Raw genomic sequence first — 27,891 nt, forward strand, 5'->3', positions numbered from 1 at the left:
CATGTGACCTCTCATGCAAAGATTTCATACAAAGCAGAGGCAATTTCCTCACCTGTCTCCCACCACATTCTGGGATAGATTCTATAGGTCTTGGGGACTTATCTACTTAATGTGCTTTAATCACCCAACACCTTTTTTACTTTTTATATTGATAAAGTCCCGAATATCAACATACCCCTCCCAACATGTCCTTCTCCTTTGTAAAAACCAATGCAAAATATCAGTAAGGATCCCATCCACTTCCTCTGACTCCAGACAAATTCCTTCCTTTGTCCTAGAGTTTACCTATCTTTTCCCTAACTATCCTCTAGGTCCATAAAACATCTTAGGTTTTCCCTTAATTCTGTCTGCCAAAGACATGGCCCCTTTTAGCCATCTTAATTCCTTGCTTGTGTACTTCCCTACTAGGGCTGCATGGTGGCACAGTGGTTACCACTGCAGCCTCACAGAGCTAGAGACCCGGGTTCAATTCCTGCCTCAGGCAACTGTCTGTGTGGAGTTTGCACATTACCCCATGTCTGCGTGGACCCGCTCCAGTTTCCTCCCACAATCCAAAGATATGCAGGTTAGGTGAATTGGCCACGCTAAATTGTCCGCAGTGTTAGGTGGAGTGGAATGGGTCTGGTTGGGTTGCTGTTCGGAACATTGGTTTGGGCTTGTTGGGCCGAAGGGCCTGTTTCCATACTGTAAGTAATCTAATCTACTATCCCTGTATTCCTCTGGCTTCAGTTTTGTAAACCTTACATTTGCTTCATTTATATTTTCAACTAAACTCTTAATTTTTCTTCTCATCTAAGGTTCCCAAATCTTGCCATTCTTATCCTTCTACTTTCACAGGAACATGCTGGTCCTAAACTCTAATCAAGTGCTCTCCAAAGAATTCCACATGACAAATGACAGTCATTTTGCCTGATGAAGGACCAGCACTCCAAATAGTGGCTGCTCATCCTCCCTCTCTGTAATGCAACTCCTCCACCTCTTTAACATCCCTTTCTGATTTAATTTGAGCCTTTCAGAGTTCCAGACATAGAGAGTTGTCCAGAAAAATCTTCAATTTCCCAGGCAATTCCTTTCGTGCGTGTGCTGATGGAGATATTTCAATACAAAGAATATTACAAACAAGTCGGATGAACTAAGGGCACTGACAAGACCCATGGCAACATGATGACTTTGCAAAATCAGAAACCTGGCTAAAGGAGGGGCAAATCTGGCAGCTCAATATCTCAGAATATAGATTTTTCATGCAAGATAGAGTGGGTGGCAAAAAAGGAGGGGGAAGTCTAGCATTATTGGTTAAAGAATCAATTGCAGTTGTGAGAAAATATGATATGCTAAATGAAGCTTTTTGGGTTGAGCTTAGGAATAAAAAAGGGGTAGTCACACTACCAGTATACTCCAGACCCCCAAATAATGGAAGGAAAATAGAAGAACAAATACGAAGACAAATTTCTGCATGTTGGAATAAGACAGCAGTAATAAATCAGAGACTTTATTTCAATAACAACTGGGTTTCGAACAATAAGGGGCATTGATGGTGAAAAATTTGTGCGTTATATCCAGAAAAGCTTTTTTTTAAAACAATACATGACAAGCCCAAAGAGAGGAGATGCGATTCTGGATTTAATTTTGGAAAATGAAAGTGGCCAAGCGGGTAAAGTGAAAGTAGATGATCATATTGGGGATAATTACCACAATTAGGGTAGATTTAGTATTAATATGGAAAAGAGATGAATACCCCAATAAAAGATTTTAACTGGGGAAAGATAAACTTTACAAAAGTGATTTGACTGAGGTGAACTTGACAGGACTGCTAAAGGATAAATCAATGGTAAACCAGTGGGAGACAATAAAAAGTGAGATCCTTGCAGCACAAAACATACGTATCCCTCAAAAAATAAGAATGGTACTACCAAGTATTATGGTTGACTAGAAAAATACAGGGGAAGATTAAACAAAAAAAGAAAGCTGATGATAGTCACAAAAGATTTAACATTGAAAATAGCCTAGAGTAGTGTAGAAAGTACAGGGAACAAGTTAAAAATGGAATTACAGAAATCAAATAAAAAGAATATTAGCAAGCAAGATAAAGGAAACCCAAAGATGGTTTACCAGTATGTAAAATGCAAAAGAATAGCTAAGGGAAATATGGGACCTATCAAAGATGAGATGGGGAACTTCTGTGAAAATGCAGAGGATATGGGAGGAACTTTTATTTTTCTTTGTCTCTGTATTCACAAAGTGATGATGAGGATATAGTAATCCAAGAGGAGCAATGTGACATTTTGGACAAAATAATCAAAATGAGAGAGAACGTGTTAGAGGAGTTCAAAACCTTGAAAGTGGATAAGTCATAAGGGAGGGATGGATTGTTCCCCAAGATGTTGAAGGAGGTCAGGGCGGAAATAGCAGATGATTGAGGAGTATTCTCCAATCTTCATTAGAGATCGGTGAGGTGCTGAAGGACTGCAGGAATACAAATGTGGTTCCGTTGTTTAAGAAGGGTATAAAGGAAACAATTATAGGCCAGTTATCTTACTTCTGTGGTAGGCAGATTGTTGGAATCAAGCCTGAGAAATCGGACAATCAGTCACTTAGAAAGGAATGGACTACTCAGAGATAGTCAGAATGGCTTTGTTAAAGGAAGGTCATGCCTTACAAATTCGATTGAATTCTTTAATGAAGTGACAAGGAAGGTCGATGAGAGTAGTGCTGTTGCCTACATGGATGTTGCCTACATGGACTTTAATACAGAATTTGACAACATGGCCACATGGCAGACTGATTTAAAAAAAGTAAAAACCTGGGGATATATGGTAATGTGTCGAATTGGATCCAATGTTGGCTTAGCAACAGGAAACAATAGTCAATGGCTGCCCTTGCGAATGGAATGCTATTTCAAGTGATGCTGCACCGGGCTCAGTAGTAGGACCTTGCCATTTGATTTATACATTAATGATTTGGAGTTGAATGTGGGGGCACAACTGGGACACAAACATTGGCTGTGTAGAGGACAGCTGTAAACCCCAAAATGATGGGTTGATGGAGTAGATGGGAAAGTGGCAGATGGAGTTAAACATAGAATCCCTACAGAAATAGGCCCTTCGGCCCAGCAAGTCCACACCGACTCTCCGAACAGTATCCCACTCAAACCCAGTCCCCATTACTACATTTACCCCTGACTAATGCATCAAACCTGCACATCTCTGAACACTATGGGCAATTTAGCATGGTCAATTCACCTACCTGCACATCTTTAGGTTGTGCAAGGAAACCGGAACTCCCGGAGGAAACCTCCACAGACACTGGGAGAATGTGCAAACTCCACACAGCCTGAGGCTGGAATCAAATCCGGTTCCCTGGTGCCGTGAGGCACCAGTGCTAACCACTGAGTCACCGTGCCACCCCGATAAGTGATAAGCGTGAAGTAATGTATTTAAGGAGGTCAAATAACAAAAAGGAATATATGAGAGGGTTAGGTGAAGTGAGAGATCTTGACATGCAATTGTACAGGTCCCTAAAGATAGCAGTATAGGTAGATAAGGTTGTAAAGAAGACACATGAAATGTTGTCTTTCACTGGCAGAGGTATAGAATACAAAAGTAGGGATATAATAATGAAATTGTAAAAGATATAAAATACTGGTGAGGCCACAACTGTTCTGGTCACTACATTACAGGAAGGACATTATTGCTCTGGAGGGAGTGTAGAGAAGATTTACTAGAATGTTGCCAGGAGAATTTTAGCTAAGAGGAGAGATTAAAGGTGTTTCCCTTGGACCCGCGAAGGCCAAGGGGTGACATGATTGAGGTATACAAATTTGTGAGATAGAGTAGGCAGAAGGAACCTGTTTTCCTTGGCAGAGTTCAAAAACCAGGGATCAGAGATTCAAGAAAGGTGGCAAAAGGATTAGAGCATACAAGAGACAAAAGTACTTCATGCAGAGGTTGTTGGGTGTCTGGAATTCACTGCCTGAGTTGATGGTGAACTCTTTTAAAAAGTATCTGGATTGGCACCTTAAGTGCTGTATATTGAAGGGCAGTGGGCAGGAAGATGGGATTAGAAAGGGTCTCTGAATGTCTTCCGACCAACATGGATAAGATGGGCTGAATGGTCCCCTTTTGTGCTGTATCATTACTATGGTTCTGTGGTTCTATGGGTGTTTGCAGTGTACAAATTGGCTGCCAAATATTCTATTTTATACTCATTTTGACACTGAATGTACTTCAGAAAATACAAAATTGTTTGTAAAATGCTTCAAGACATTAACCAAACCACTAAAAAGCACTGGCGTTAAACCATTTGATTGATGTTAGTCTGATCAATATTTCCCATGAAACACCTTCAACAGCAATGGTATTTTATTTGGTCAATATAATCATATAACGCTGTTTTGCGATCAATATCTGGACTCTAAATGTCGTTTTCTCCAAAATTCATCATAATTCTAAACTTCCTTTTAGATATTCCAGTAATAGGCCCTTCACTGTAGCACTGAAACTTCTCTTTGAATGGATCATTAAAAATATTTTATGTTGCTCACCTTATCCGCTCTTCTTCAGCTTTACGTAGCTTTTCATCCCGCTGAAGGACTTCCAGCACATTCTCACGTTCTAGATTTTTGAGGGATTTGATATCCACCTCCATTTCCATTCTTACGTCTATCCAATTTCAAGTGTCACTATTGTTTGATAGTTTAGTGCCACAAATTTGTGTGCAAATCACGGCAGCTTCCCAGACCAACAGGTTGAGAGAAAATTTTCTGAACTGCGTAGATTCAATAGGTTCTTAATGTTGCATTGCATTTTTGGCTTGACAGTTTGCTATTAAACTTATCACCACTGTATTCCCATTTTTTCATACGTTCCCATTATCACTTCATTAAACAATTTTAACCTTTTTCTTTCAGATTGATGCACTCAAAATTATTCTCTTTTCAGTCATTCATCAAGCTAAACATTGATTCTGGGACTGCACTTCTCCATCAGGATTACTTGCTTGAACACAGTGAAGTGCAACGTTCTTCGAGTAACATCCGACTTCAAACACACAGCATTGTCTTGAATCATAAGTAGCTTTAGACCTTATAAAAGAGTAAGCAAATGTCAGCCTGTTTACTCTAATCACTATTATTGAATTGAACATGTGTCTTATCTCAGATTATGCTTTCATGGCACTACTCAACAGGAACTTTGTATACTTTACTTGTACTCACCATTCTTTCGTTAGATATTAATGGATTAGAAAACTGGATAGCCATTGATTGTGCCAGTGTAAATTTATATCTTATGGCTAGTTATAGTTAACTTTGAATTGTCACTGTTTATTCAAAACAGTCTTAACATAGAACAATACAGCGCAGAACAGGCCCTTTGGCCCTCAATGTTGCGCTGACCTATGAACTAATCTAAGCCCATCACCCTGGACTATCCCATCATTATCCATATGTTTATCCAAGGACTGTTTAAATGCCCCTAAAGTGGCTGAGTTAACTACATTGGCAGGCAGGGTATTCCATACCATTACCACTCTGAGTAAGAACCTGCCTCTAACATCTGTCTTAAATCTATCACCCCTCAATTTGCAGTTATGCCTCTTTGTACAAGCAGATGTCATCATCCTAAAAAAAAGACTCTCACTGTCCACCCGATCTAATCCTCTGATCATCTTGTATGTCTCTATTAAATCACCTCTTAGACTTCTTCTCTCCAACGGGAACAGACCCAGGTCCCTCAGCCTTTCCTCATAAGACCTTCACTTCAGACCAGGCAACATCCTGGTAAATCTCCTCTGCACCTTTTCCAATGCTTCCACATCCTTCCAATAATGGGGCAGTACTGCACACAATACTCCAAATGAGGCCGCATTAGCATTTTCGAGGAGAAAGTGAGGACTGCAGATGCTGGAGATCATAGCTGAAAATGTGTTGCTGGAAAAGCGCAGCAGGTCAGGCAGCATCCAAGGAGCAGGAGAATCAACGTTTCGGGCATGAGTCCTTATTCACACTACCAAGAATATTTCCAGTGACCCAGTATTCTGCCTTCCTGTTATTCTTCTCAAAGTTGTCTCTACAGCCCTTCTTGAACAAGGACACAACATTCGCAATCCTCCAGTCCTCTGGTACTAAACTTGTAGACAATGACAACTTAAAGATCAAGGCCAAAGGCTCGGCCATCTCCTTCCTAGCTTCCCAGAGAATTCTCGGAAAAATCCCATCCAGCCTAGGGGATTTATCTACTTTCACACCTTCTAGAATTGATAACACCTCCTCTTTACTAATCTCAATCCTTTCAAGTCTAATAGCCCATATGTCAGTCTTCTCCTGTACAATATTCTCCTTTCTCGGAGTGAAAACAGATGAGAAAAATTCATTTAGCATCTCTCCGATCTCTACAGGGTCCCACTTATGTCTTTGACAGGCCCCATTTCTACCCTCATCATCCTTTTATTCTTCACATATCCATAGAAAGCTTTAAGGTTCTCTTTTATTCCACCTGCTAAAGACTGCTCATGACCCCTCCTTGCTCTTCTAACTCTCTCTTTATATCCTTCCTAGCTGCTCTGTAACTCTCCATCGCCTCATCTGAACCATCTCGCTTCAATGTCAATAAGCCTCCCCCTTCTGCTTAACAACAGATAGAATTTCTTTAGTAAACCACGGTTCCATTACTTTATCACTTCCTCCCTGCCTGGCAGGGACATACCTATCAAAGATACACAATATCTGTTCCTTAAAACCAGCTCCACATTTCAATTGTCTCCATCCCCTCCATTTTGCTGCCCCATTCTCTGCCTCCTAAGTCTTGCCTAATCGCATTATAATTCTCCTTCCTCCATCTATAACTCTTGCCCTGTGGCATGTACCTGTCCCTTTCTTTTGAGAAACTAAATGTAACCAAATTATGGTCACTCTCTCCAAAGTGCTCACCTCTCACTAAATCAAACACTTGGCCTGGTTTATTACCAAGTACCAGATCCAGTGTGGCCTCCCCTCTTGTTGGCCCTTTGACATACTGTGTCAGGAAACCCTCCTGCACCAGTTGGACAAAAACTGGTCCATCCGACGTACCAGAGTTATAGCATTTCCAGTCAATATTGGGGAAGTTAAAGTCCCCATAATGACCACCCTGTTCCTTTTACTCCTGCCCAGAATCAATTTGCCAATCCTCTCATCCACATTCCTGGAACTTTGCAGAGGCCTTTAAAAAACTCCCAGCAGTGTGACCTCTCCTCTCCTGTTTCTAACCTTAGCCCATACCACCTCAGTAGACAAGCCTTCATCAAAAGTTCTTGCAGCCACCGTTATACCGTCCTTGACTAACAAAGCCACACCTCCTCCTCTTTCACCACCTTCCCTGATCTTAATGAAAGATCTAATCCCTGGAAGCTGCAACATCCATTCCTGATCTTGATCTATCCATTCCTCAGTAATGGCTACAATATTGAAGTCCCAGCTCAATATTGTAAGCTCACATACCTTATTCCTGATACTCCTGGCATTGAAATAGACACACTTCAAACCAGCTTACTGTCTTCCAGCACACTCCTGTGACCGTGAAATCCTGTCCATTTCCTCCCTACTCTCATTCTCCTGTGTACTGGAATACAACACAGGATCCCATCCACCTGTTGAGCTAGTTTAAACCCACCCGAATAGCAAATTTCCCACCCAGGATATTAGTACCCCTCTGGTTCAAGTGAAGACCGTCCTGTTGTAGAGGTCCCACCTTCCCCAGAATGAGCCCCAATTATCCATAAATCTGAAACCCTCCCTCCTGCACCACCTCTGCAGCCACATGTTCAGCTGATATTTCTTCCTGTTCTTTGCCTCGCTATCACATGGCTTGGGTAACAACCCAGAGATAACAACTCTGTTTGTTCTCATTCTTAACTTCCACCCTAGCTCCCTGAAATCCTGCCTTACATCCCTATCCCCCTTTCTATCTATGTCTTTGATATCTATGGACCACGACTTGGGGCTGGTCACCCTCTCCCTTCAGGATCCCAAAGACATGATCCAAGACATCACGGTCCCTGGAACCTGGGAGGCAACACACCAACCGTGAGTCTCTTTCACTCCCAACAAACCTTCTATCTGACCCTCTAACTATTGAGTCCCCAATGACAAACACCCTCCTCCTTTCCCTCCTTCCCTTCTGTCTAACAGGGACAGACTCTGTGCCAGAGACCTGCACTACAGTGCATGCCCCTCGTGGGCGGCACGGTGGCACGTGGGCGGCACGGTGGCACAGTGGTTAGCACTGCTGCCTCACAGCGCCGGAGACCCAGGTTCAATTTCCGCCTCAGGTGACTGACTGTGTGGAGTTTGCACATTCTCCCCGTGTCTGCGTGGGTTTCCTCCGGGTGCTCCGGTTTCCTCCCACAGTCCAAAGATGTGCAGGTCAGGTGAATTGGCCATGCTAATTTGCCCGTAGTGTTAGGTAAGGGGTAAATGTAGGGGTATGGGTGCGTTGCGCTTCGGCGGGTCAGTGTGGACCTGTTGGGCCAAAGGGTCTGTTTCCACACTGTAATGTAATGTAATGTAATCTAATCTAATCTAAATCATCCCCTCCAACGGTATCCAAAATGGCATATTTGTTTTTCAGGGGAACTACCACAGGGGATCCCTGCACTTACTCTTTCCCCCTTCTAACAGTTACCTAGCTTGTTTCATGCCTAGTAGTAACTACTTCCCTGTAATTCTTATCTGTCACAGACTCTGCCTCCCGAATGATCCAAAGTTCATCCAACCCCCGCTCCAGTTCCCTAACGCAGTCTTCGAGGAGCAAATGTTGGGTGCACTTCCTTCAGATGTACTTGGATGGGACACTAATGGTGTACTTCACCATTATGCAGGAGGAACATTCCTCTCCCTGCATTGTCACCTCTGCTAGTTCCCTTATCAGAAAGTTAAAAAAAAAGAAGAGACGCTTACCTGATGTGTTCCTGGTGTATAAGGTTAGAGGAGGTGGATGGGTGGGATGCCGTACAAGGTTAGGATCTCAGCTTTAGAAAACACTCACTTACATAGCCAAGGGGAAAAAAAAGTCTACCTTTCCCAAAAACCTCTGCTCTCTGAGGTGCTGCTGCCACCTTTCCTGACAGGCCCCTGGTCCAAGCTCCCACTCTTCCTGATGCTGGCAACTGAAATGGAGGCTCTGATGCTCAAGGTAAGCTTTTAAAGTTTTAAATCAGTGACTCACCTTTCCCAAAAGTGGAGCAAGGTCAATTTTGATGGTACTAGACAGGAACTTCAAAGAGTTAATAGACAGGAACTTCAAAGAGACTGTTCACAGGTAAAGAGACATCTGGCAAGGGGGAGACTTTTGAAACTAAAATAACAAGAGTTCAGGGCCAACATGTTCCTGCTACTGTGAAGAGCAGTGCTGGCAGGAGTAGGGAACACGTGAGATATTGAGGATCTGGTCGAGAAAAAGGAGGAGACTTATGTCAGATATAAGCAGCTGGGATAAAGTCTGGAAGAATAATTAAGAGGGAAATCAGGAGGGCAAAAAGGGGACGTGAGATAGCTTTGGCAGATAAGGTAAAGGAGAATCCAAAGAGATTCTACAAGTATATTAAGGGCAAAAGAATAACAAGGGAGAGATTAGAGCTCCTTAAACATCAACAAGGTCATCTATATATAGAGCCACAGGAGATGGGTCAGTTCTTAAGTGAATATTTTTCATCAGTATTTATCATGGAGAAAGACATGGAAGCTAAGGAACTCATGGAAATAAAACATGATGTCTTGAAAAGACTCCTTATTAAAGAAGCAGAGGTGCTGGAGGTCTTAAAATGCATAAAGGTGGGTAAATTCCGAGACCTGATCAAGGGTGTACCAGATATTTGTGGGAAGTTAGGGAATAAATTGCTGGGCTTCTAACAAAAACATTTGTATCATCGACAGCCATGGGTGAGGTGTCAGAAGACTGGAGGGTGGTTAAATGTTGTGTCATTATTTAAGAAAGGCTGCAAGGAAAATCTTTGCAAGGAACTACAGACAGGTGAGCCTTACATCAGTAGTGGGTAAGTTGTTGGAGGGGATCCTGTGAGACAGGACCTACATGCATTTGGAAGGCAGAGGGGCATAAGAACATAAGAACTAGGAGCAGGAGTAAGCCATCTGGCCTTTCAAGCCTGCTCTACTATTCAATACGATTATAGCTGATCTTTTTGTGACCTCAGTTCCTCTTACCCAGTCTCTCACTATCAACCTTAATTACTTCATTGTTAAGAAAACATCTATCTTAGCTTTAAAAACATTTACTGAATTAGTGTGAACTACTCCACTGAGCAGGGAATTCCATAGATTCACAACCCACTGGGTGAAGAAGTTCCTTCTCAATTCAGTTTTAAATCTGCTTGCCCTAATTTTGAGGTTATGCCCTCTTGTCCTAGTTTCATCTGCCAGTGGAAACATCCTCTCTACATCAATCTTATCTATTCCTTTCATAATTTTATATGTTTCTATAAATTCCTCCCTCGTTCTTCTAAGTTCCAATGAATATCATCCCAGTCTGCTCATTTTCTCCTCATAAGCTAACTCCCTCAAATCCCGAATTAACCTCGTGATCCTCCTTTGCACCCCCTCTAGTGCCAGTGCATCCTTTTTCAAGTAAGGAGACCAAAACCACATGCAGTACTCCAGGTGTGGCCTCACTAGCTCCCTACACAGCTGCAACATAACTTCCCTACTTTTAAACTTAACCCGTTTAGCAATGAAGGCCAAAATTCCATTTGTCTTCCTAATTACCTGCAGACCAACCTTCTGTGATTCATGCACAAGGACTCTCAGGTCCCTCTGCATAGCAGCATCCTGCAACATTTTACTATTCAAGTCATAGTCCTTTTTACTGTTACTCCAATCAAAACAGATGACTTCGCATTTATGAACATTGTATTCCATCTGCCAGACCTTTGCCCACTCACTTAACGTATCTATGTTCCTCTGGAAAGTTTCACAGTCCTCTGCACACTTTGGTCTGCTATTCATCTTTGTGTCATCTGCAAACTTAGACATACTACATGTGGTCCCCAACTCCAAATAATTTATGTAACTTGTGAATAATTGTGGTCCTGACACTGATCCCTGAGGCACACCACTAGTTACTGATTGCCAACCAGATATTATCCCCACTCTCTGTTTCCTGTTAGTTAACGAATCCATTATCCATGCTAACACTGTACCTGTAAAGCCATGCATATTTATTTTATGCAGCAACCTCTTGTGCAGCACCTTGGCAAAAGCCTTTTTGAAATCGAGGCACGCCATATCTACACCGCCCTCCGCCACCCAACCCCATCCAACTCCGCCCCATCCTGTCCCCGTCCAATACCGCCCCGCCCCCGTCCAACACCGCCCCACACTCTGCCCCAGAACTCAGTCCAACACCGGCCCCCCAACCCTATCCAACACCGGCCCCCCTGTCCCCTCTCCGGGGCAGCCAGACTGTACACCAACAACAAGGCCGCTGCTGCAGGTGCCTTTATGGGGTGAGTCTCCAAATACTACACACACACAAACTTTTATTGCAACTTTTCGAGAGGTTCCACGTTTGCCCTGTACAGGACAATGGTATCTGGGGAAGGGCGGGGGTGGGGGTGGGTGGGGGGGGGGGGGGGGGGGGGGGGTGGGGGCCGGGGGGGAGGTTAGGGTACACACATCTGTAGAACTCCAGGGAAACTGTGGGGAGAGAGAAAGGGTGGGAGGTCAGTCATTTGGAGACGGTGCCTATTTAATCACTGTAAACAAAAGACGCGATCACTGTTAGAAACACGTCTTTGATGTAATGTTTCTATCGGGCCCTCAAGATCTCCTTTGGATAATCCAATTTTCAGATAATTGGTATTCAGATAATCGAGGTTCCTCTGTATATACTTTGGCTGAGCACTTTGAAAAATTGCTTTAAAAGTCCTCCACTGCTCGTCAACTGTCCCACCATAAACTCTTTGTTTCCAGTCTACTTTAGCCAAGTCCTCCCTCATCCTATTCTAGTCTCCTTTGTTTAAGCACAGGACTCTGGTATTGGACTTTACCTTCACACTCTCCATCTGTATTCTAAATTCAACCATACTTTGATCACCATCCAGGCAAATGTGAGGTGATGCATTTTGGGAAGTCTAATTCTTGAGGAAATTATACAGTAAATGGAAGAGCCTTGGGAAAAGTTGATGAGCAGAGAGATCTGGGAGTTCAGGTCCATTGTACCCTGAAAGTTGCTGCACAGGTGGATAAAGTGGTCAAGAAGGCATATGGTATGCTTGCATTCATCAGACAGGGTACTGAGTATAAGAGCTGGCAGGTCATGCTAAAATTGTACATGACGTTGGTTAGGCCGCATTTAGAATACTGTGTACGGTTCTGGTTGCCATATTACCAAAAGGATGTGGATGCTTTGGAGAGGGTGCAGAGAGGTTTACAAGGATGTTGCCTGGTATGAAAGGTGAACATAGAACATAGAACATTACAGCGCAGTACAGGCCCTTCAGCCCTCAATGTTGTGCTGCCCTGTCATACTAATCTGAAGCCCATCCCACCTACACTATTCCATGTACGTCCATGTGCCTGTCCAATGATGATTTAAATGCACTTAAACTTGGCGAATCTACTACCATTGCAGGCAAAGCATTCCATACCCTTACTACTCTCTGAGTAAAGAAGGTGCTAGATATGAAGAGATGTTGAGTAGGTTAGGTTTGTTTTCATTAGAAAAAAGGTGAGGGGGGACCTGATTGAGGTCTACAAAATCATGAAGGGTATAGATAAGGTATATAGAGATAAGCTTTTTCCCAGGTTGAAAGATTCAATAATGAGAGGTCACGCTTTCAAGGTGAGAGGTGAAAAGTTTAAGGGGGATACACGTGGCAAGTACTTTACACAGAAGTGGTAGGTGCCTGGAACACGTTGCCTGCAGAGGTAGGAGAGGCAGCCACAATGGATTCATTTAAGATACTTCTGGACGATGCATGAGTAGGTGGGGAGCAGAGAGATACAGATGCTTAGAAATTGGGTGACAGGTTTAGACAGTAGATTTGGATCAGCTCAGACTTGGAGGGTCCAAGAGCCTGTTCCTGAGCTGTAAATTTTCTTTGTTCTTCTATGTTCTTCTTGTTCACTCCTTCCAAGAGGATCCGTAACTATGAGGTCATTAATTATTCTTATCTCATTACACAGGACCAGATTTAGGATAGCTTCCTCCCTTGTCGGCCCACTACATACTGTTCAAGAAAAATATCGTGGATACACTCGACAAACTCCTCAAGGCTACCCTGACAGAGCTGGTTCGACCAATGAGCATCTAGATTAAAATACCTCATGATAATTTATCTGTTTACTGCGCACCTCAATGTGATATTATTATTTGGAGGACTATCGACTACGCCTATCAGTGATTTTTTTCTTCTTAGAATTTCTAATTCCCACCCAAATGGATTCAATATTATTCTCCATAGAACCTGTATCATCTCTCAGCATCACCCTGATGTTGTCCTTGAATATCAGTGCTACACCACCTCCCTTACCTTCCTGTCTGTCCTTCTGAATAGTCTGATACCCTTCGATATTTAACTCACAGTCATAACCATTCTGTAACCATGTCTCTGTAATGGCTACAAATCATATTCATTCGCAATGATTTGTGCCATTAATTCATCAAGCTTGTTATGAATGCTACGAGCATTGTGGAGAAGGTTATCAAAGATCAACTGGATCTTCTCATTGGGCCAAGAATGGCAGATGGAGTTTAATTCAGATAAATGCAAGGTGTTGCATTTTGGTAATATAAACCAGGGCAGGACGTGCACAGTTAATTGTAGTGCCCTGGGTATGTTGTCAAACAGAGAAACCTATGAGTGCAGGGGCATAGTTCCTTGAAAGTGGCATCACAGGTAGAGAGGATGGTGAAGGCAACATTTGGCACACGCCTTTGTTGGTCAGAACACTGAGTACAGGTGTTTGGACTTCATGTTACAACTGTACTAGATATTGGTAAAGCCACATTTGGAGTATTGCGTGCAAATCGGGTCACCCTGCTACAGAAAAACTGTTACTGAACTCGAAAGAGTGCAAAACTTTTACTGGGATATCACCGAGCCTGGAAGGTTTGAGTTATAAAGAGAGGCTGGATAGGCTGAGACGTTTTCCCTGGAATGAGGAAGGCTGAGGGGTGACCTTGAAGAGATTTATAAAATCATGAGGGGCATGGATAGGTGAATAGCCAAGGTCTTTTCCCTTGGGTGAGTCCAGAACTAGAGGAATAGGTTTCAGGTGAGAAGGAAAAGATTTGAAAGATATCTAAGGGGCAACTTTTTTACACACAGGGTGGTGCGTATGTGGGAATCGGTTTAGCTCATTTGGCTGGATTTTTTTTTGCAAAGCAGTGTGATGCCAACAGCGTGGATTCAATTCCCATCACCGGTTTGAGGTTGCCATGAAGGACTCTCCTTCTTAATCTCTTTCTTTGCCTGAGGTCTGGTGACCCTCAAGTTAAATCACTACCAGTCGCTTCTCCCTAATGAGAAAGCAACCCCTATGGTCTGGTAAGACTATGGCGACACAACAAAATTTTGATGTGCATATAGAACAAGCTGCCGAGGAAGTGTTTGAGTTGGGTACAATTACAACATTGTAATGACATTCAGACAGGTACTTGGATCAGAAAGATTTCGAGGGCCAAATTCAGGTAAATAGGATTAGTTCAGTTTAGGAAGCCTCATTGGCATGGCCGAATTGTGCTGAAGGGCTGTTTCCATGCTGTGCAACTCTCTGAGACTATGCTGACATATGATATATTTCTAAACTAAAACCTTTATTCCCTGCTATTCATATATCTGTCAATATGTCTCTTAAATATTGCTATTGTACCCACCTCCACCACTTCTTCTGGCAGCGCACTCCAGGAATTTACCACCCTCTGTGTAAAAAACTTACATCTTACATCTCCTTTAAACATACCCCCTTCTACCTTAATCTTATGTCCCCTATGAATTGACATTTCTACCCTGTAAAAGAGACTCCAACTATACATTCTATCAATATCTCTCATAATTTTGTAAACTTCTATCAGGTCACTTCTCAGACCCTGACATTCAAGTGAAAACAAACTGAGTTTGTCCAATCTCTTCTCAAAGCTTCTACGCTCCCAATCAGGCAACATCCTGGTAAACTATTTCTGCACATTCTCCAAAGCCACCACGTCCTTCTGATTGTGCGGTGACCAGAACTATCTGTATATGGAATATTCCAAAGGCCTAACTAAAGTTCAATACAGCTTCAAAGTGACTTTCCAGTTTTTATACACTTATGACCCAAACGATTAAAGCAAGCATGCTCTACTTCTTCTGGATCACCTTATCTTTTATTGACTTGTGTAGCCACTTTCAGGGAACTGTGAACCTTACACATAGATCCCTCTGTATGTTAGTGCATCTAAGGGTTCTGTCATTTACTGTACACTGCCATTCTGCATTAGAGTCTCCAAAATGCATCACCTCACATTTTCCAGTTTAAACTCCATCTGCCATTTCTCCACCCAATATATAATAATGCAATGTATAAATTACAAGTAAAAGGGGTCTCAGGACCGGTTGCTGTGGGACACTGTTGGGCCACAGATCTCCAAACAGAAAAATATCCTTCCACTGCTCCTCTATCTCTTCTAAAACTGAACCAGTCATGCAACCATTTTACCAGCTTACTACCAGAAGATGTGACTTCATATTCTGTATCTGCCTGCCATGTGGGACCTTATCAAAAGTGTTGTGAAAGTCCATGTGGACATTATCACCCTATCCTCATCAATTATGTTTGTCACTTCCTCAAAAAAACTCAATCAGTTTTGTGAGACTTCCCTGCACAAGCCATGCTGCCTATCACTAATAAGTCCATACTTGCCCAAATGTGAATAAATCCTGTCCCAAGAATCTTCAATAATTTCTCTACCACTGATGTAAGGCTCACTGGCCTGTAATTTTCCAGATTAATCCCTTCTTAAACAAAGGAACACCACTGATATTTTCCAGTCATCAGAGACCTTTCCTGTGATGAGAGAGGAAAAAAATTTTCTGTAGAAGGTCCCAGCATTTGCTTCCCTTAGCCTTGTAGGATGGATCCCATCTGGGGACCTGTCTCCCTTAGTGCTTTTCAAAACACCCAACACATCTTTTTTATATTTACATGCCCTAGAATATCAACATACCCCTTCCAAGATTCACCATACACGATGCCTTTCTCCTTTGTGAATACCGATGCAAAGTACTCATTCAGGACCTCACCCATTTATGGAGGCTTAGCATCATACAGCACAGAAACAGGCCCTATAGCCCAATTTGTCCATGTTGACCAGTTTTCTAAACTGAACCACTTCCATTTGCCTACATTTGGCCCATATCCCTCTAAATCTTTCCTATACATGAACCTGTTCAAATGTCTTTTAAATGTTGTAATTGTATTCACCTCTAAGACTTCCTCATACACATATACACATGACCCTTCCTCTGGCTCCTCACACAATTTCCCTTCTTTGTCCTTGAATGGACCTACTCTTTTCCTAGCTATCTTACCCTACCTTACTTCGTTAAAAATGACACAATATCAGGTTATAGTCCAACCAGGTTTATTTGGAAGAGAAAGTGAGGTCTGCAGATGCTGGAGATCAAAGTTGAAACTTTATTGCTGGAACAGCACAGCAGGTCAGGCAGCATCCAGGGAACAGGAGATTCGACGTTTCGGGCACAGGCCCTTCTTCAGGAATGAGCAGAGAGTGTTCAGCAGGAGAAGATAAAAGGTAGGGAGGAGGGACTTGGAGGAGGGGAGTTGGAAATGTGATAGGTGGAAAGAGGTCAAGGTGAGGGTGATAGGTCGGAGTAGGATGGAGGCGGAAAGGTCAAGAAGAAGACTGCAGGTCAGGAAGGCGGTGCCGGGCTGGAAGGATCCGGCTGAGACAAGGTGGGGGGAGGGGGGATGAAGAAACTGGTGAAGTCCAAGTTCATCCCCTGCGGTTGGAGGGTTCCCAGTCGGAAGATAAGACGCTCCTCCTCCGACCGTCGGGTTGTTGTGGTTTGGCGGTGGATGAGTCCAATGACCTGCATATCCTCGGTGGAGTGGGAGGGGGAGTTGAAATGCTGTGCCACAGGTTGGTTGGGTTGGTTCGTCCGGGTGGCCCAGAGGTGCTCTCTGAATCGCTCCGCAAGTAGGCGGCCTGTCTCCCCAATATAGAGGAGGCCACACCGGCTGCAGCGGATGCAGTAGATGATGTGGGTGGAGGTGCAGGTGAATCTGTGGCGGATATGGAAGTTTCCCTTGGGGCCTTGGAGAGAAGTGAGGGGGGAGGTGTGGGCGCAAGTGTTGCACCTCCTGCGGTTGCAAGGGAAGGTGCCGGGAGTGGTGGTTGGGTCGGTGGGGGGTGTGGATCTGACAAGGGAGTCGCGGAGGGAGTGGTCTCTACGGAAAGCTGATAGGGGAGGGGAGGGAAATATGTCCTTGGTGCTGGGGTCTGTTTGGAGGTGGCGGAAGTGACGGCGGATGATGCGCTGTACATGGAGATTGGTGGGGTGGTAGGTGAGGACCAGTGGGGTTCTGTCCTGGTGGCGGTTGGAGGGGCGGGGCTCAAGGGCGGAGGAGCGGGAAGTGGAGGAGATGCGGTGGAGGGCACCGTCGACCACGTCGGGGGGGAAATTGCGGTCCTTGAAGAAGGAGGCCATCTGTGTTGTACGTATTTTGAACTGGTCCTCCTGGGAGCAGATGCGGCGGAGACGAAGGAATTGGGAGAATGGGATGGCGTTTTTACAGGGGGCAGGATGGGAGGAGGTGTAGTCCAGGTAGCTGTGGGAGTCGGTTGGTTTGTAGTAGATGTCCGTGTTGATTCGGTCGTCTGAGATAGAAACAGAAAGGTCTAGGAAGGGGAGGGAGGAGTCCGAGACTGTCCAGGTGAATTTGAGGTCGGGGTGGAAGGTGTTAGTGTAGTGGATGAACTGTTCAACCTCCTCATGGGAGCACGAGGTAGCGCCGATACAGTCATCAATGTAGCGAAGAAAAAGATGGGGGGCGGGGCCAGTGTAGTTGCGGAAGATGGATTGTTGGAAGCACTACCTTTTGAGGTGCTGCCTCTTCACAACCAGTTGGTGAACAGGCAGCACCTCAAAAGCTAGTGTTTTCGAATAAACCTGTTGGACTATAACCTGGTGTTGTGTGATTTTAACTTTGTTCACCCCTGTCCAATACTGGCACCTCCAAATCATGACAAGTTCGCTTTGAGCAGCTTGAAAATGAACTGTTTCTGAATCTTGTTGTACATTTCAGTTTCTATCCGCACTATTTCAGATAGACTGGCAAGCAATATTAAAACATTAAAAACAATGCAGTCACAGTTCACTTGTAAGATATGTATATGTTCTTACTTTTCAAATAGTTGCATTTCTAAAAGAAGGGCATTCAATCCATTGAGTCCATCCTAAATATCAGACGGCAATTTAGTTGGTCTCACAATACCAGTTCATTCCCAGTAGCCCTGCAATTTTTCTCTTCCTCTTGGAAGTTACAATTGAATCTGCCAGTCCTCCAAGGCTGACATTCCTGTCACTGCATACCAGGTACTGAACCCTCAGGAACCCCACTCTATACTTTCCTCAAGTTTTAAAACTTACTATTCAACATTTCTCTTTATTTCTTGTCAGTCAAAACAATTTTGTATTTATATTACCACTGTCCCTTTGATCCCATGAGTTCAACTTTGCTGGCAAACTTATTATGACGTACTATCAACATCTTTTGGAGGTCCTCATTGCCCGCAACAACAGAAATACCCTTATCAACACTCTTCAACACTTCATCAAAAAGCAAATAAAAATGGTTAAATGTAATTTGGTCTTAATAAATTCAGACTGGCTTTCCTTAATTAGTCTGGACTTGTCCAAATGACCATTACATTTTTGTGTTAGTTTATTGTTTCTAAAATGTTCCCCACTACCCAAACTGGTGTGTAGTTCCTCAGTGTATCCATACACACTATTTGTTTTGAGCAAAAATGAAACATTTACAATTTGACAGCCCTCTGACTGCTACACTAAATGAGGATTGGAAGACCATGCCAATATCTCTGCAATTTCTATATTCCTCTATGAGCACCTCCAGATGGGTTCATCCAGACTTTGTCAACTTTAAATCAGCACTCTAATTTTTCATCATGATATCAAGTTTTACTGCAATCAGTACCTCAGCCATCTCTTCATATTATGTGACAGTAGCAGCAACTTTTTCATTCATAAAAGACAGGCAAAGTATTCAAAGTAGAGCAAACACAACTGGGGAGACAAAACGCAGGCTAGGTAACTGCTTTGCAAAACATTCATGCTCGGTCTACAAAAATGGCTCAGAACTTCCTGTTGCCTGCCACTTCAACACACCACATGTTCCCTGGCTGACATCTATGTCTCAGGTTTACTGTAGTGCTACAGTGGAGCTCACCATGAACTGGAAGAAATGCATCCCATTTCATGTTTGGGGACCCAAATTTAGGGCCTAAGCACTTCTCCTATATCCTTACCCCAAACCCTCACACACCAAGCCTTGTCATCACATGGTGTGCTACCACAAACATCCCATTTGTCAGCCACTAATGATCCCCATTAGTAGCTATTGATTCTCCCAGGCTGACATTTACCCATTCCTTTGTTTACCCAGTTGTTTTTTTCTCTCTCTCTCTCTCTCTCTCTCTGGGCTCCAACCCCATCTATTGCTTAATCATGCACCCACCCTCATTGCATCTTCAGCATATATATATATATATATATATACACCTTTTCCTTACTAAAATCAGATCTGAAAAAGGGTCACTAGACTGAAAACATGCATTTTGCTTTCTCTCCACAGATGCTGCCTGACATGCTGAGTTTTTCCTGCAATTTCTGGGGGGGTTTCTGATTCCCAGCAACTGCAGTTCTTTGGTTTCCTTTGTTCAAAATTTCATAGTTTTGCACATTCAATATTTTGCTATACAATTGAGAACTGTCATAAAATCTGCAATAAATATGCAACTTATTTCTAATACCCAGCTTAACATGTGGTAAACATGGATTACTGTGATAAAAGGCCTCACTGCTCAGATGCAGATGCAGTCAAGACCAATCCACAGATTTCTCAGTAACCCAGCAGACACTACTGGCACAGTCTGTTTGATCACTCTTCTTTCCAAGTTCGCCGGACTCCAAAAACTGCACCCCAGTACTAACTTGCTAACATAGCTTTTCATCACTGGCTAAATTCGCCGATTCAAAAACTGCCCAGCTTTTCTCTGATCTCTAGTCTTACTCAATTACATCAAGAAAATACTGCTTGGAACTTTTCACTAGTTACTCACAACAATCTAATTGGGAACGCCACTACTTCCACATAATTGGGTTCACTATTAATGGGTTTAGATAAACTGTGACATCAACTGACAAAGTTTCAGGATAATCAAAATTATTTTGGTCAGGGCCAATCTGACATCTCACTACTTGGGAATGGTGTACCTCAACTTTAGTTCAGCTCCAAAATCACACATCTTAAAATCTTGAGTAGATAGCACTTGGAGCTAATATAATTTTTCACATCAGGCCATGCATGAAATGTGTTTTAACAGTTCAGGGCAGCTCCCACCAGACATGGTCCAACAGCACAAAGGTGGGAAAGTATAAGAACACCAGTACCCATCATCTTGATAAAATCAGGGCATTCCATTGGTTGACACACGACAATATAATAGAGGATGTCTAGTAGGATAATCTTACAGCTTCTGGCCTCTCCATAAATCATAGAATGGTGACAGCATAGGAGGTGGAGGAGGAGGAGCAGGAGAAGGAGGAGGAGGTGAGGACTGAAGATGCTGGAGAGCAGAATCAAAATGTGTAGCGCTGGAAAAGCACAGGATGTCAGGCAGCATTCGAGGAGCAGGGAAATCAACATTTCAGGCATAAACCCTCCATCAGGAATGTGGAGGGGCAAGGGGGCTGACAGATAAATAAGAGGGGGTGGTGGGGCTGGGGGGAAGGTAGCTGGGAAGGCAATAGGTAGATGCAGGTGGGGGGTGATGGTGATAGTTTAGAGTGGAGAGTGGAGCAGATAGGTGGAAAGGAAGATGGACAGGTAGGACAGTTCAAAGAGGATGGTGTCGAGATAGAGGGTTGGATCTGAGATAAGGTAGGAGAGGGGAGATGAGGAAACAGGTGAAATTGATGTTGATGCCATTCGTTGGAGGGTCACAGGCCAATTTGGCCATCAAGTCTGTGCTGACTCTGAAAGACCTATTCACAAAGTGAATAATAATCTAATCTTTTTTGAATGACTTGATTCAACTGACTTGCACTATATTTTTAGGCAGTAGATTTCAAACTCTAACATGATGTCTGAGAAAGTTTTTCTTACGTTACCACTGTTTCTTTTGTCAACTACCTTAAAAGGTACCCTCAGAATCTTGATGCTTCCATCAATGGAGCAGTTTCTATCTATTCTACCAGGACCCCCTCATGATTTTGAGCACCCTCATCAATTCGCTCTCAACCTTCCCTTCTCCAAGGTACACAGTGTCAACTTCTTCAAATGTATTTACATGATTAAAGATCCCCATCTCTGAAATCACTCTTGTGAATCTTTTCTGCACTTTCTACAGTGTCTTCATACTCTTCCAGATCTGGAAGCAATGTTCCATTTATGGCAAAGCAGTATTCCACAGATATTTAACACAGCCTCCTTGTTTTTATACTCAATGCCCCAATTAATGAAGCCTTGAGGCCAAATGCTTTATTAACCTTTCTCTCAACCTGCTACCTTTATTCACATATACACCTCTATCCTCTGCTCCTGCATCCTCTAGAATTGTGCCCTTTATTTCATAATATCTGCCTGCATTCTTCCTACCATGAATCACTTCACACGCTTATGGATGCCCCAGGACCAGCCTGCCATCAACATATCAACAACTAGTTGTGTTCAATTGATCAGGGTGATTGAGCCCTGATCGATCGATTGGTGGACATTGAAGAGTCTCCCAAAAGGGCGTGACGACTTTTAAGTATAAGCATCGTTGCAACACCACCCTCAGAAGTGGTAACTCGAGAACAACCACCATGAAGGGAAGATACCCCTGAGACCAGCAGGAGAAAAATGCCAGACGATCACTGCCATGTGGGTCAAAGCCAAGATCTAATGTGTTATATGATCATGCAGAGTTAGGTTAAAGCACAAGATAGTTGATTAAATAGTGTTAGTATAAAGTGTTAGTTTGTATTGTATTTTATTATTATAATATTGACTCACAGTTTCTTTGCTAGAAATAAGAGTTAATACACACTGTGTGGCAGGCTCAACACCTTCATTGGTCAGTGCACTGAATATAGGAGTTGAGTGTCATGTTGTGGCTGTACAGGATATGATATAGAGATGCTAATATTGGACTGGAGTGGAGAAGTCAGAAGTCACACATCATCAGATTATAGTCCAATAGGTTTATTTAAAATCACGAGCTTTCAGAGCACAGCTGATGAAGGATCAGCGCTGCAAAAGCTTGTGATTTTAAATAAGCCTGTTGGACTATATTCTTTGGTGCTGTGTGACTTCTGATTTTATAGAGGGCACTTTCAGAATACTGTGATCAATTCTGGTCTCCCTGCTATAGGAACGATGTTGTTAAACCTGAAAAGGTTTGGAAAAGATTTACAAAGACGTTGCCAGGATTGGAGAGCTCTAGGGAGAGGCTGAATAGGCTGGGGCTTTTTCCTCCTGGAGCACTAAAGGCTGAGTGGTGGTCTTATAGAAGTTTATAAAATCATGAGGGGCATGAATAGGGTCAGTAGCCAAGGTCTTTCTCCCTGTGTAGGGGAGGCCAAAGAGGGCACAATTTTAAAGTGAGAGGGGAAAGATTTAAATTGGACCTGAGAGGCAACTTGTTCATGCGGAGAGTGGTGGAGACAGGTACAATTATAACAGTTTAAAGACATCTGAATGGGTACATGAAAATGAAGGGCTAAAAGGATGCTGGTAAATGGTCCTGGATCAGTTTAGGATATCTGGTCAGCATGGATCTGGAATTGGAAGGAAGGGTCTGTTTCTGAGCTGTACAACTCTAAGACACTTAAGGTGCATACTCTACCCCTACTTGCATGTGTCCTATTTTCCAGAAAGTGGAATAATAAAATACAAATTAGACAAATTCAATTGCACATTTAGAGCTGGAGACCACCCAAATTCCCACACAAAACAAGTGCCAAAGCACTTGTTAGATGAGCTAACTGGCATTTCTGAACAAAAGCACATCAAATATTGAAGGTGCCAACAGCTCTAGGAGTTAGTCTTTACTGATCAAAACCTATCAAATATGGGTTATTCATTTCTAGACATGGTCCTTTCGACAATACAAATTAACTGAAACCTTTTCATTATATAAAGTGCACAGCCATACTGCAATCAACATGAATAAACTTCATGGGTCCTGAGAGATTATTTTGCAGGATATTCATGCTTGGTAAACATTTGCCCAAATCTTTGTTTCCAGAATAGAGAGGTGATGAATCTCAGGAAGTGTGCATCAGCATTGTGCAGAACTCTTGATGCGTATTTATACATGAATAATAGCAGAGAAAGTTTAAATATCTAATGGGCTGATTCCCTGCTTCCAAAGAATTTCTGCAAACACCTTGAGAAAGGTGATGCTGAGCTGCCTTCTTAAATGGCTGGAGTTAAGAAATCAGTAAGAATCCCTACAGTGCAGAGGCCATTGGGCCTATCAAGTCCTTTCCCACCACCCATAGACTTTCCCAACCAAACCCAAAGCCCCCATCCTATCCCCGCAACCTCACATTGGTCATGGCTAATCCACCTTGCCAGGACATCCCTGCACAACATGAGGCAATTTAACACAGCTAATCCACCGAACCTGCATATCTTCAGGCTGTGCAAGGAAACCAAAATACCTGGCAAAAACCCACACAGACAAGCGCAGAATGTGCAAATTCCACATAGTCACCCAAATCTGGAACCAAGGTCCCTGATCCTGAGAGGCAGTAGTGTTATCCATTGAGCCACCACACTGCCCCTGTCCATGATACCGAATGTTGCCGAGAAAGGAGTTCAGAGTTTGACCCAGTAGCAATAAAGGAACAGCAGTATAGTTCCAAATCAGGATGGCATATGGCTTGCAGGGGAGCTAGAAGGTTGTGTGCTTAAGTGCATCTGCTGCATTTTGTTTTTCTAGGCAGTACAGATTGTGTGTTCATAAGGGCTGCCAAAAGAGCTTTGATATGCAGTGCAATTTGTAGGTTCTACACACTGTAACCACTTTGTGTCAGTGATGAGGAGTAAATGTTGAAGGTGGAAGATGGGATCTTAATCAGCTGCCTTGACCTGAATGGTGTTGAGATTTTTGACTGCCATTGGAGATGCACCCATCAAGGTGATGGAGAGTACTTGATCACACTCTTGTGACTTGTAGATGAAGGACAGGCTCTGAGGAGACAGCTGAATCACTCAACAATGAACATGCTCTCATATGGCCAATGATGGAAGAAAGATCATTGATGAAGAAGCTGAATATGCTGGACCTAGAACACTACCCTGAGAAACTGGGCCAGACAGAGGGGTAGTGTTTCCTGATTAATAAGAAATGCAATTAAATTAATAGTAAGAAACAAAGTAGGAATAGATGGTATAGAATCCATGTGGGTAGCATTGAGGAACCGCAAAGGTAAAAAAGCCATAATTGGAGTTATGTACAAGCCTCCAAACAGTAGTCAGGAGCTGGATCAGGAAATAGAAAAGATGGCAATAGGAAAGACAAAGTTACAGTGATCATGGGGCATTTCAATATGCATGTGGGCTGGGAAAATCAGGTTGGTAGTGGATTGCAAGAAAAGGAATTTGTGGAATGTCTTCGAGCTGCTTTTTGGAGCAGCTAGTGGTAGGGCCCACTAGGGAACAGGCAGTACTGGATTTAGTGCTGTGTAACAAGGCAGGCTTGATAAGGGAGCTTAAGGTGAAAGCACCCTGAGGAGGCAGTAATCATAATATGATTGAATTTACTCTGTAAATTGAGAGGGAGAAGATAGGATCAGAGGTAACTGTATTATAGCAGAACAAAGACAGAGGCATAAGGAAGGAGCTGGATAGAATTGACTGGGAGAGGAGCTTAGCAGGAAAGACAGTGGGACAGCAATGGCAGGAGTTTCTGGGAGAATTCAGGAAGCTTCATCCCGAGGTAAAAGACACATGGGTACAGGAAGGATGAGACAACCATGGCTGACTAGGGAAGTCAAGGATAGCATAAAAGCAAAACAGAAAGCATATAATTTGGTAAAGGAGAGTGGGAAATCAGAGGATTAGTAAGTTTCCAAAGACCTACTGAAGGCAACAAAAAAAGAAATAATGATAGAGAAGATTAAATATGAGGGTAAGCTAACCAGTAAAATAAAGGAAGACTGTAAAAGTTCCTTTAGATATATTAAGGGCAAAAGAGAGTCAAATGTGGACATTGTACTCTCATTTTTAAATGACGCTGAAGAGGTAGAGGTGGGGAATAAGGAAATGGCTGAGGAACTGAATAGTTACTTCGTGTCAGTTTCACAGTGAAAAACATGAGTAATATCCTAAAAGTTTAAGAGAGTGAGAGTTGAATATGGTGGTCATCATCAAGGAGAAGGTGCTAGAAAAACTGAATGGCCTGAAGGATCATTTGGACTACACCCCAATGTTCTAAGGGCAAAAAACGATATTAGAGATGTTAGTGGTGATCTTTCCAGAAAAACTGGAGTCAGGGAGGGTCACAGAGGACTGGAAAATTGCTAATGTGACACCCCTGTTTAAAAGGGAAGTAAAGCAAAAGATGGAAAATTACAGATCGATTCATCTAAACTTGGTAGTCGGTAAGATCCTGGAATCCATTGTGAAGAATGAGATTTCTGAATACTTGGAAGTATATGGTAAAATAGGGCAAAGTCAGCATGGTTTCATGAAGTGGAGGTGATTTCTGACAAATCTGCTAGAATTCTTTGAGAAAGTAATGAGCAGGTTAACCAAGGGGAGCCAATGGATGTTATCTACCTGGACTTTAAGAAGGCCTTTAACAAAGTGGCGCAGAGGTGGCTGATGAGTAAGATAAGGACCCATCGTGTCAGAGGCAAGGAGCTAGCATGGATAGAATCTTGGCTGTCTGACAGAAAACATAGAGTGGGGATAAAAGGGTCTTTCTCAGGATGGCAGCCGATGACAAGTGGTGTTCCACAAGGCTCTGTGTTGGGACCACAACTTTTCACTTTATACATTAATGATCTAGATGAAGGAACTAGCATTCTGGCTAAGTTTGCAGATGATACAAACATAGGTAGAAGGACAGGTAGCATTGAGCTGGCAGGGAGGCTACAGAAAGTTTTTGACAGATTAGGAGAGTGGGCAAAGAAGTGGCGGATAGAGTATAATGTGGGAAAGTGTGAGGAAGAATAGAGGCATGGACTATTTTCTGAATGGGGAGTAAACTCAGAAGTCTCAAGGCAACTTGCAGATTGAGTCAGTCGTTAAGAAGGCAAATGCAATGATGTCATTTATTTTGAGAGGACTTGAATATAAAAATAGGGATGTACTTTTGAGGCTCTATAAAGCTCTGATCAGACCACACATGGAGTATCGTGTGCAGTTTTGGTACACATATCTCAGGAAGGATGTACAGGCTCAGGAGCATGTTCAGAGGAGGTTCATAAGAATGGTCCCAGGAATGGAAAACTTAACATATGAGGAATGTTTGAGGACTCTGGGTCTATACTCAATGGAATTTAGAAGAATGAGAGGGGATCTAATAGAAACTTACAGAATACTGAATGATCTGGACAGAGTGGATTTGGGAAGTTGTTTCCATTAGTAGGAGAGACAAGGACCCAAGACCGCAGGCTAAAAGTAAAGCGAAGCTCCTTTAGAACAGAGATAAGGAAAAACTTCATTAGCCAGTGAGTGGTGAATTTGTGGAATTCATTGCCACATAGGACTGTGGAGGCCAGATCATTGAACATATTTAAGACAGTGATAGATAAGTTCTTAATTGCCAAGGAGATCAAAGATCACGGGGAGAAAGTGGGAAAATGGGGTTGAAAAACCTATCAGCCATGATCAAATGGTGGAGCAGACTCAATGGGCTGAATGCACTAATTTTTCCTTCTATGTCTTATGGTTTTCCACAGTTCAAGTCCCCCTGTGCAGAGGTGTGTAACAACATCCCTGAACAGGTTGATTAGAAAATATCTACTCTGTGAAACTTTTAGAGAAATACCCTACAAAAGACGTGATTTCCCACCACTAATCAAAACCAATTTGTGCTCGACGTGACTTTTCAAGTTGTGGAGAGGTTTCCCCCCTCCTCTGCACTGAGCCCCTTGATACCTCACTCAGTGATATGCTGCCTTGATATCAAGTCTCCCTCACCTCATCTTTTTTCAATTCATTCACGGGATGTGAGCATCGCTGGCTAGACCAGCATTTATTGCCTATCCTTGATTGTCTAGAGGAGGGCAATCAAGTACGTTACCGTACCAGATTCTTTTAATGACAATTGACAGTGGTTACATGGTAGCCATTAGGCCAGGTCTTTATTCCAGAATTGCTTTTTACTGAATTCAAATTTTACCATTTGCCATGGTAGAATTCAAGTCCCGGAACTTAGCCTGGGATTCTGGATTGCTCGTCCACTACATTGCCCCAACTTTGGAATTCAGCTGCTTTGTCTATGTTTGGATCAAGGCTGCAATGAGATCAGGAGTTGGGTCAGAACCCAACGACTGCCAATGAGCAGTTTACTGCTAAATAATGATACTTTCTGCCATCACTTCCCTGATAAATTGAAAGTCAATCAATGTGGCAATAATTGACTGAGTTTAATTTGT

At 42.9% G+C, this 27,891-nt stretch overlaps 1 protein-coding gene across 4 annotated transcripts in view; it reads right to left on the reverse strand.

The window, feature by feature from the left end:
• sytl3 (synaptotagmin-like 3) overlaps positions 1–27,891 on the reverse strand; it is a 168,577-nt gene that overhangs the window by 130,926 nt on the left and 9,760 nt on the right. For all 4 annotated transcript variants that reach the window (XR_015758473.1, XM_043696176.2, XM_087991473.1 and 1 more), the window contains exon 2: positions 4,541–5,080. Coding sequence is in view for 3 of the 4 variants with exons in the window: in XM_043696176.2 (XP_043552111.1) it covers positions 4,541–4,650 (110 nt within the window). In the remaining variant the exon portion in view is untranslated. The remainder of the gene's footprint in view (positions 1–4,540; positions 5,081–27,891) is intronic.

This window comes from Chiloscyllium plagiosum, unplaced genomic scaffold, assembly GCF_037043375.1.
Source record: "Chiloscyllium plagiosum isolate Xiang-an unplaced genomic scaffold, Cpla_swu_hap1 HiC_scaffold_10, whole genome shotgun sequence".
In the NCBI taxonomy this organism is placed as follows: Eukaryota; Metazoa; Chordata; class Chondrichthyes; order Orectolobiformes; family Hemiscylliidae; genus Chiloscyllium; species Chiloscyllium plagiosum.